Source organism: Pseudorca crassidens, chromosome 7, assembly GCF_039906515.1.
Source record: "Pseudorca crassidens isolate mPseCra1 chromosome 7, mPseCra1.hap1, whole genome shotgun sequence".
Taxonomy (NCBI): domain Eukaryota; kingdom Metazoa; phylum Chordata; class Mammalia; order Artiodactyla; family Delphinidae; genus Pseudorca; species Pseudorca crassidens.
Window position 1 is genome coordinate 64,113,145 of NC_090302.1, and position 10,496 is coordinate 64,123,640.

Here is a 10,496-nt window from a genome sequence, read left to right on the forward strand (position 1 = left end):
AGAAATGGTTTATTTCTTTAAGAAAATAGACAAGAAGCACGAGATGACAAACATTAACTATTCTGGTGGTGAGAATTTGAGTGTCTGTTATATTGCTTTTTGTACTTTTCTCTATCTTTTAAATTTCTCAAAACAATTTTTTTTAAAGGTCTGAATAGAGAAGAGTGAATTTATCCTAGCTTTACAGGATCTAAAGCTCTCTGATGTGCTGTTACCTATACTTGATCATTACAGTAATTCTGACGTAATTATTACCAGCCTTATTTTATACAGGAGGAAAATGAGACCAAGCTTGATAAGGGGGCTTGCCGATAAGGGCAATGCTTGGCTGAGAATCTGACCTAGGGATGATTTCTCTTTCAAGAGATAACATCACTGCCCCATCAAATATGAGGGCTAGACCAGAGGTAAAAAAAAAAAATTAGCTTTGAGGCCAATAGGCAAGAGACCTAGAAGAGTTAAATCTAAATTGACGAACAACAAATAGGTAAATATTTTAATACAAATAGAAAATATGCCTCACATGATCTTAGGCAAGTTGCTTAAAATTTTAAGGCTTGTTTTCCTCTCCTATAAAATAGGGTATTTACTTACCTCATTTGATTCTTTTTTTTTTTTTGCACTGGGTCTTAGTTGAGGCTCGCGGGCTCCTTAGTTGTGGCTCGCCGGCTCCTTAGTTGCAGTACATGGGCTCCTTAGTTGCAGCACGCAGGCTCCTTAGTTGCGGCTCCAGAGCTCCTTAGTTGTGGCTTGCCAGCTCCTTAGTTGTGGCATAAGAAGTCTTAGTTGCAGCATGCATGTGGGATCTAGTTCCCTGACCAGGGATTGAACCCAACCCCCTGCATTGGGAGCGTGGAGTCTTATCCACTGCCCCACCAGGGAAGTCCCATTACCTCATTTGCTTCTTGTGAGCATTGTATAATTTATGTATTTATGTATGACATAAATTATATTATATATAAAAGACACAGCATAGTATCTGGCACTTAATAGATTGTTCAATATTTGTGTGTTTCCTCTCAGTTTCTTATGCTGCCATGTATTATGTTGAACAGTTAGAAATTGCCTTTTTTTTAATAAAAATCATCGAATATGGACAATTTTGTGAGGTTCATGCTGCTACTCTTTGAATGTGACCTCTGATAACAACCATCATCTACCTCATCTTGAATTCACACATGAGGGAAGGGCAGAGCAGAGTTTGAATAAAACTGATGATTGTTTGGGGCTTGGGCTGGAGAGTCTATTTGCAAGGATAGATAAAAGGGATTTGCAAGTGTGTAAGGAGGAGAAGGATAGTCCAATTGGCAGAGAAGGGTTTACATAATCAAGGTTAGGCAATTGCAAGCTAGACAGCTGCTCAAGAGCTTTTGGCACCAAAATATATTGACCAGCTGGGATATCATTAATGCTTAACAGTTTTATCCTCATGACCATACCTTGGCCAATTAGGTTGTCTTTGACCACCGAAGGGTATGATATATTCTGATGTAAATGTCACATGTGTATCTGTGTAGCACGTATCCTGTTGCTTTGATGTGTTGTAGAATATACACTAAATATAAATGCATTCTTTTCTTCAGAACACACGGTTAAACGGTGTGATTAAAGAGGAATAGAATTTAAATAGGCATTAATTTCTTTTAAAAAACAATTATTATTCTGAGAAATACTTTTTTGTATATTCTGAGAGTAAAGGGATTCAAATAAAATTATTTTTAAGATGAATTTTTAGAGAATGATCTTAGAAAAAGAAATATGGGTAAGGAAAGCCAGTTCTGCACATTTTTCATACAAATAAATACAGACAGGAGAAATGTAATGACTAAAAGACAGTGATTGAAGGACCTTAACAGAAAGCTGTTTGCAGTGTTAAAAGAAACACTTGGACCAGTGTCATTAGCCTATGAAGCCGTTTCAGAAATGCTCTTACTAGGTAATTTCCCAATAGTGTCTTTAAATTATGGGACAGGCAAAACAAATAAGGACAAAATATAAGACAATTGAATGCCACAACATTTCCCAGAATGCTTCATACACTAAAATTTAATACGTTAGAATATTTGGAATATTTTCAGAATTTGCAACTGTGACATTGGCAAGTAAAATTTGTAATACAGAGTTTTTATACAGTAGCAAAAACACAGTCATCCAAACACAGAACCCTTACTAAACTACCTAATCCAAAATGCATGTGGATAAGCGTTTCACCTGTAAATTGTTTTTTAAATTTTAAATCATTTGCAGTTTATTTAATTTGATATCTACTGGAATTCCTTGGTCACTTGCATTAGCATTTCTGGATTAACCTTTAAACCTGGTACTGGTCATATATTTTTCCTTCCCCATATTTTAAGTACTAGTTTGGCTACTGATGATTGTTCCTTATCCCTATGTAAACCACTACAAGTAACGTCAATGTTCCTTCTTCAAAGCTGGAGATCTGACATCAAGATTTTATATGGGGAGTATCAAAAATAAGGAGGCAACCAAACAAGTTACTCCTTCCATCTATGGAACTACTTAATCATCTGATAGAAGTCAAATAAAACACGGCCTGAGGGCAAAGGCAGCTATAAGTATGAGGAATCCTTTCTACAAATACCATACAGATATGTATATATACATGCATATACATATATGTATAAATATATACATATAGTTTTCTGCTAATGCTTTGATAAGCTATTAAAGAAACCCATTTTTATGGTCTAGTTTCTTTTCTTTCTCCAGATGGAAGGCTTTTACCAAAACTTGTAGACAATAGATCATGTAATACTAGTAGCGGAAAGGACCTTAGCTATCATCTAGTTCAAGTCCCTCCTTTACAGATGAAAAATTTAAGGGGGTGAAAGCCTTTGCAACTTGTTAACATCCTACAGCCAGTTAGCGGCAGAGTCATGACCAGATCCCAAATGTGCACCGATAACTAGATGAATGCCATGACCTCTAAATCGTTCTTACTTTGTAAACCACATTTCTCTTAAAATACTACATACCCACTTAACATTTCAGACTGAATAATCAGCAATTTTGCTGATAATAGTGGGATGGCTTTTTTTTATGTTGAAAGTCCTGGGATAAAGGGATCCTGGACGTGAAATTCTGCCTGAAAGCCAGCCTGTTCGGGGTGGCCATGCTGTTGCTCTGTCTTCACCTTGCACTGACACTCCTCCACCAGCATCACCAGCTTGACCACGGGGGCAAGGCCAGTGCAGTTGAGCTGCAAGTGCATCGTGGTGAACTTGTCAGGTAGGCAGTGGGAGCAGAAGGTGTAGGGGTGCTGCGCAGCTTCAGGAAAACGAACAGACCCGCATTTTCCAAAGCAAAGGTTGTTCTGTACAACCACTTTCTCACAGTCTTCATGGGTGATAGTCTAAAAGACAAACACATCTCCATTAAATTACCTTGAGTCATTTCTTTACCATACATGATGCCGAAGCTATAGACTGTAAGCGAGGATAACTTAGACTAAAATTTAAGTCTTTCCAGGGACTTCCCTGGCAGTCCAGTGGTTAAGACTTTGCACTCCCATGACAGGCGGCACAGGTTTGATCCCTGGTCAGGGAACTAAGATCCCACGTGCAGTGCAGTGGCCAAAAAATAAATAAAAAGATTTAAAAATCTTTCCAATGTTGGATACAGTTTTCAATAATCAAGTGATGGCATCTCAAGAGCTTGGAGCTACCTTAACTAAATTTTTTATTGGATACATTAATAAATTAGCCTGTAGAAAATAACTAAGGTAATATGAAAATATTTTACTCTACACTTAAATGCCAAACTCTAAGACATTTTGTCTAATTGGGTGTTACCTGTCTGAAAATTCTAATGGTTAGCTTCTTATAAGTAATGTGCCTTACCCTTCTACTCTTCACAGTGCATTGTACAAAATATATTCTCAATACATGTTTGTTCAATTGCTCATAGAATAGATCAGAACATCCAGAGTTTAATTCTGTCCTATTTTACAGCGCTTATAGTACATTCAAATCTATTAAGTTGCATGGAGCAAAGTTGCAGCACCTGTGCCTCTAAATCATCATGCATGACATCATCTTTGCATCTCCCATAACCCCATACACCTAGCTTTATGTGCCCTTCAAAATATATGAGCCAAACACCTTATTTTTAATTTAATTAGTGATAGAATTCAAAATAAGAGTTCAAAGGAAATTTGATCGCCCAATTCTTAGGAGCAATTTTTTAATTATACATGGGCCAACAAAGCAGTCATTATTATTTGATCATTGACTTGTCGTTGCTACATATCCTTGCCTTTTCAGAATACTTAACTGCCTTGCACAGTCAATTACCTTATAATACTGCCTGCTTAATTGTGTAGCTTTACTGGACTGTAAAATTTTACTCTATCCTGCATTGCTTTTGGTTCAGTATCTTTGTGTTTAAGGACCTGATGCAATTTCTCAATTTTAATTTAACATTTGGAGTGTGGGCTTTGCCAGGACTGACTGGAGGCAGTAGATAGTAGAATGCTCCTTTGTCTTAATAGTGTGGAATCAATCATAATAACTGCAAATCAGCCAACCAACATGAACTGGGAAACAGGTGTTTCTAAGAGGAGGAAATGTGATTTCACATCAAGATTACTTTTTGAAAGCTTATGAGAAAATACGTTAAATCATTTTTGTGATAGTAATGCTAGAACTAACATGGCAACTTCTGCCTGACAACCTCAACATATTTTATAGACCTACGAAGTAGTTAGGTGTGAAATACAGGGGTTAAGACCACCATACATGCATGTCTGGGGAGGAGTCCAATGTATCCCATCTTATCTACAGATGGAATCCACCTGTTCATCCATGTCCTAATAGAGTGTAGAGATGTAGCTAGAGAGAAGTTCTAGTGATTGCTCTAAATCCCCAACTTCCTAACTGGGGGTACAGTCAATTACCTCTCCAGATAAGACCACCCCGATGTAGAAATAAATAAATACATCCCCATAAAACAAAGCTCTATGCCATCAATATGAAGTACCATCATACCATTCTTGCAGCATTTCCAAGGTTGGAAGGAAATGTAGGGAGTATGATCATACTTTGCCAAATCCACTGATGAAGGCCCGAGGACCAAATCTGGGAATGAGGTGAGACTCGGGCTCCTGGCACATTCGTCCCCTACTTTCCACCTGTCCCAGCTGTCCACCCGCTCCTGAAAACCTGGATCCCCTTCCCCACCCAGAACAAATACCTGGCTGAAGGGCACCGTCCTACAGGTCTCCCGATGCACTTCATGGCTTTTGATGGGCAGGATGATCCCCTGAGAAGCTGGACTCATTCTGAACATGAAATGGTGCCAGAATTTCTTGGCTTCTTCCCGAAGAGGAGATTTCTCCATTGGCATCCCATCCTCTGGCTGAGTGAGACCCTGGGTCCCAGGGAAGAATTGCTCACTGACTGAGCCCTGGGGTGGGTGCAGCTCTCTCTCAGGCTTCTTCCAGAATCTCCCAAACCTGGACAGCATCTTTTCTCTCTGCCTCTGGCCTTCCCCTGCAGTGCTGGCATCTATTAGGTGTGGCACTGCCACAAACAGATCTGGCTTCTCCTCAGCTTCCTCATGGTTGCCCAAGGAGAGCTCTCTGCGATGCCTTTCTAGGAGCAAGAGAGAAACAGAATTCTGACTCTGGCGGCCATCCCCGTGCCTTGCAGCTTTCCCTAGAGGCAGGAGTAGCAACAGCTGAAGGAAGAGAAGATGCATGCTGTCGGGGCCGAAGCTTCTTGCAGATTCACAGATGGTGAGGCCCCAAAAGAGGTTCACTCTCTGCAGGACTGTGAACAGGGAGATGCTATATATAGATACCTGCCTTGTGGGATGGGAAGGCAGGTGGTCAGTAGCCAGGCAGAGTAAACACATTCCTTGTTTGCTTGAATTATGTAGTGCTAATGGTGTCCTGCCTTCATTTTGGTTTTGTGTATTTTAGAAGGCCTCAGTGAAAGCCGGGGACCCAGGGGGTAATTAGCTGACACTTTATCGTCTGAGATTTAAAGAGCAGTATTTGTGAAAACAACACATTCTTTGCCCGGATTTCCCATCACTGTTGTTAGAAGGACCAGAGTAAGGTCCTTACTATGTGGTGCATCTGCTTTGTGCTGGGATAGAACAGACATGTTTTAAGGAGAGAAGTATATCAGATAAAAATTAACGCATACATTTAGCCAAAGATCAGGCTGTTAGGCTCTACACACACACACGCACACGCACACGCACACGCACACACACACAGAGAAGCAGCCAAAGAAGTATATAAAAGTTGTAAGAAAGGAAGAAATAGAGGGATGTTAAGTTCGTTGAGCAGAGGACACTCCCTGTTACTGAGATGTGGTTAGGGTTGTTGATTTTTGCATGGTAACAGTAAAGGGAGTATATTCTCCTTTTCCACACATGGAAACTCACAATTCCCAAGTAATCCCCTCACCTTAAGAATCAAACACTTGGTGCTAAATTTCACAACTGGTCAATCATCAGATAAGCTTTTTCAATTGTTCACAAATTTCTCACAGGATCCTAAGTAATAGACTGACAGCTCATTAGCCCTCACTGAGGATGGGGAAGTGTCTTTCCCTCAAGCCACCCTATTGACTTTTTTTTTTTTTTTTAATTTCTCTAAACAAAGAGCCAGACTTGAGAACGTGGATTCTAAGAACCAGGTTTGATAGCTCTGGGCATGAAGCTGGCTGGTCCATTCTTTACCTTACAGAATCCACATCATCTTTATTCTGCAGTAACTGATGACCAGCTTAAATAAAGATGAAGGCAAACATGACTCTTCAGGGATCAAAGGAAAATTTGTTAGATGACTATCATTCAAAAATGTTATAAATCAGATGAGGGTATGAGAAAGGAACACATCCACAAAAATGGAACCCCAGAGTTGAGTTCAAGCTACCCTCTACACTAACTGAACAGTATTTCCATTGGGAATTGACTCAGTACTTGCTTGTATTTCTCCCCTTTTAATTTAATCACCATATTGTTTGCTTTCAGTAACACACGTAAGCCTGGAACATGCCCTTCTCTTTTTTTCAGTACCGATTAATCTTTCTTTCCAAGAAGTGATCCATTTGAATATTTTTTTCAGACACTAGTGTTCTTCTTAATAGTCAGGCATGATTTCTGTGAGACAAAGCGTCAAGTCCTTTTACCTACAATAATGAATTATTTTTAAATGAACCATCATTTTTCCAGAAATCTATCAGAAGAGATATACTTTACTTGTACCAAGTACCCATAGAACCTGTGCTAGTATTACTTAAGGTACAGTTGATTCATACTAAATGAACATTAGTATTTGCCATTTCTTTTAAAGTGCTTTTTAAAAGTTGCCTGCTGTTTGAATTTCTTAATTTCCCTCAGCCATCCAATGCAATAGGCCTTCCAGAGCTAGCCACTCTAAATATAAATGACATAATTTATATTAGCTGACCACTTAATTATAAATATGGTGTGGGAGCTAACTATGATAGGTTTCCTGATTCCTTTTAGACTTTACGTTTTCGTGCCTGAAGTTCCATTGCCATCAATCACAGTTTTTCCCCAGACTGAAGACTATTCCAGAAATTCTACTCGAGGTCTCAGGTTGCTTGTCTCTGAACATAGGGTACAATTCAAATAATTTCTTTTGAATTAAAATTTGTAGAAGACTCACTTTGTGGGCCAAGCATCATATTAGATACTAGAATATGATAGAAAATGATGAAAACTTACTTCCTGCCCTCAAGTAGTCTAGTGGTATCACACATTTTATAACTTTATTCAATTAGCTGTAGGGATGTCAGTTATGCCTATTTATCCTTTCCTTAGTCCTAAACCCCTCTTCTCCTGATACTAATTTTGGTGTTTATAAATGTCATTTAAAAATTACTCATGGAGCATTTCCTTTTGCTGTTCTGTCACTCCTGTTGAGAAAATGTGCAAATATCTTGAAGGGTAAATCTAGCAAAGTAAAGCCTTCTGTGACGAGTACTACGGTACAGGAGTCTATCTTCAACCCCTGCCTTTTACAGTTAACAGCAGATGACATTCTCCCTTCACCACTGTGTCCTTACATCAGTTCTGAAGCTGTGTATGTGGTACATTATAGTTTATGCTTAAAAACATAAACATTTTGGTGTGGGTCTTCAGTCATACAAGCATACAGTGACCTCCCAATTTGGATGAAGCCAAATGGAGATATAGGTGTGGAGGGGGTCTCCAGACACAGCAGGGAGCCGCTGTGTGGAGAGAGCACCACAAATTGCTGGTGTCCTTAGTACCAAATGCCACAGCGGAAGGCAGGCCTGAGCTTTCATGAGCCCAAGTCTGCCTAAATCTGCTTTCTGGGACCACCTCAAGCCTTCGTGCGAGCCAGAGGGTCCAATCCCATCCTTCATTCTTTCCGATTTATAACTCACGCTCCGCGTGATCTGAACTCTGAGTTCAACTTGACCTGGCTTCCTAGGCACTAGGATGTCTTCAGGACTGGGTGGAGCTCCCAGTGTGCCTGTGAGAGAACAGTAACAGCTATGTTTTCCTGTCCCTCTTACAGACTCTCAGAAAGGAGCTAAAAGCAGTCCAGTGCTCTCTAAGCGGAAACAGAGAAACTCAATTCTTTTGTAAAAACCCCAGACCTAAATCAACAAAAGGTGAGAGGCAGCGTTGGGGTAGGAGATAGGCATTAGAGTTAAAACTGAGAGACAGAAAGGGGAATTTGGGCTGATGGCTTTGTGGAAGAAATCTGTCTAGGGTACATGCCATTGCCTCAAAACTCTCTCTCTTTTCAAAATAGAGAATAACCACAGGACCATGGGAGTTTAGATTATTTAAAAAGAACTCAAAAGAAGGCAAAATCTTTCCCTTCTTTTCCAAAGGACAAGGAAGACAGCAAATTAGGGTACGTGGTTTCCCCTTAAACCTCTTATCATGATTTAGTTTAGTAAATTATTTAAAACATAGTTCTCTCTCCCTCTCCACTCCCCTCCTTTCCACTTTCTATGGAAAGAAAACATTAGGAAGGCCTACCTCCCCAAAGCTACTTCACTTATTGAACTCATGGATACACTCATTCATACAGCATATATCTGAGTGCCAGCTCTGTGCTAGGTCCTAAGGATAAAATAGTGAGGGTGTCCTTGTCCAGGCCTAATGAAGTTTGCAATCTAGAGGGAGAGTATAGCTTATTCAAAATGAGTTACACAAGGAAAACCTAGGCAGACAACATTCCTAGCACTAATCAGGGACTTTCAGGTAGATCCAAATCCCAAAGGCACCGTGGACTGTCACACTGTGTTTCTACTAATTTTATTCAATAAACATTTGCAAATAAGTATTGCACCAGGTAGTGCAATAGATGTCATGCAAATTTTTTCTTTTATTTTTGATTAGGTAATAAATAGGTGTAGCAACAAAATTGAGATTATACAAAAAATTGTATGGTAAAAAGTAAATATTCCTCTGAACTCCCAGGCTTCCTGTCCTGCTGTGGAGGCCATCAGTGTTGTCAACTTATTTATGTTCAATCGTTTAAAATTGTTACCGCTTATGGGCTGAATTGTGTCTTCCCCCTAATTTACATGTTGAAGTCATAACCCCCAGTATCTCAGAATGTGACTGTATTTGAAGATAGGGCCTTTAGAGAGGTAATGAAATTTAAATGAGGCCGTTAGGGTGGGGCTTCATCCAATAAGGCTGATGTCCTCATAAGAAAAAGAGATTGAGACAAAGACACACACAGAGGAAAGACCATGTAAAGACATAAGGGGAAGACGGCTGTCTACATTCCCAGAAGAGAGCCCTCAGAAGGAAACAACCTTACCAACACCTTGACTTTGGACTTCCAGCCTCTAGAACTGTGAAAAAATAAATTTCTATTGTTTAAGCCACCAAGTCTGTAGTACTTCGTTATGGCAGCCGTAACAAACTAATACATCACTCAAAGAGAAAAAATATGTAGACAATAGAAAAGGACAAATACCAAATGGTGTACCATATTATAAAATTTCCCCATTTCCACTCTTCGGCACTGATCTCAGCATTACATTTTAAGGTCAGATTATTCTGTTAGCAGTTTCAGTGATCTTATTGCTCTCTGTCCAAAACACTCCCACACCGTAAAGAAGCATTTTACTTTTTGCAACTGGGGATGTATCTATTACTATGCACAAGTCATGGACAATACCTAAATTTGACAAATAAGCTACTTACCAGGATCTCATAGAGGGCTCCTACAAATCTGAGAAGGAGGCCAAGGCAGCCAAGGCGACTTCACTATGTGCCCCACCATCCATCCATCCCCCACTGCCTACAGCCTCTATTTATAGCTAGTCCAGGATGCCTTCACTGATGATAAACATCTGTCATGCTCCTTCTTCCTAATCCTTAAAATTTACCTGGATCATTTCTCATTTTGCAGAAAGCTGCTCTCAGAAAGAGTAATGTAAGTGGGAGTAACTCCAGATTTGAAGCCAGAAAAACTCTGGCTCGGCCTGACAGTTTAT

At 39.7% G+C, this 10,496-nt stretch overlaps 1 protein-coding gene across 1 annotated transcript; it reads right to left on the reverse strand.

The window, feature by feature from the left end:
- Positions 1 to 2,028: 2,028 nt before the first annotated feature.
- Positions 2,029 to 5,793, reverse strand: CER1 (cerberus 1, DAN family BMP antagonist). Its single transcript, XM_067744414.1, has 2 exons — positions 5,215 to 5,793; positions 2,029 to 3,376 (listed from the first exon to the last, which is right to left on the reverse strand). The coding sequence occupies exons 1-2, from the start codon at positions 5,719 to 5,721 to the stop codon at positions 3,062 to 3,064; spliced, it is 822 nt and encodes a 273-aa protein (XP_067600515.1). The 5' UTR covers positions 5,722 to 5,793; the 3' UTR covers positions 2,029 to 3,061.
- Positions 5,794 to 10,496: the final 4,703 nt, after the last annotated feature.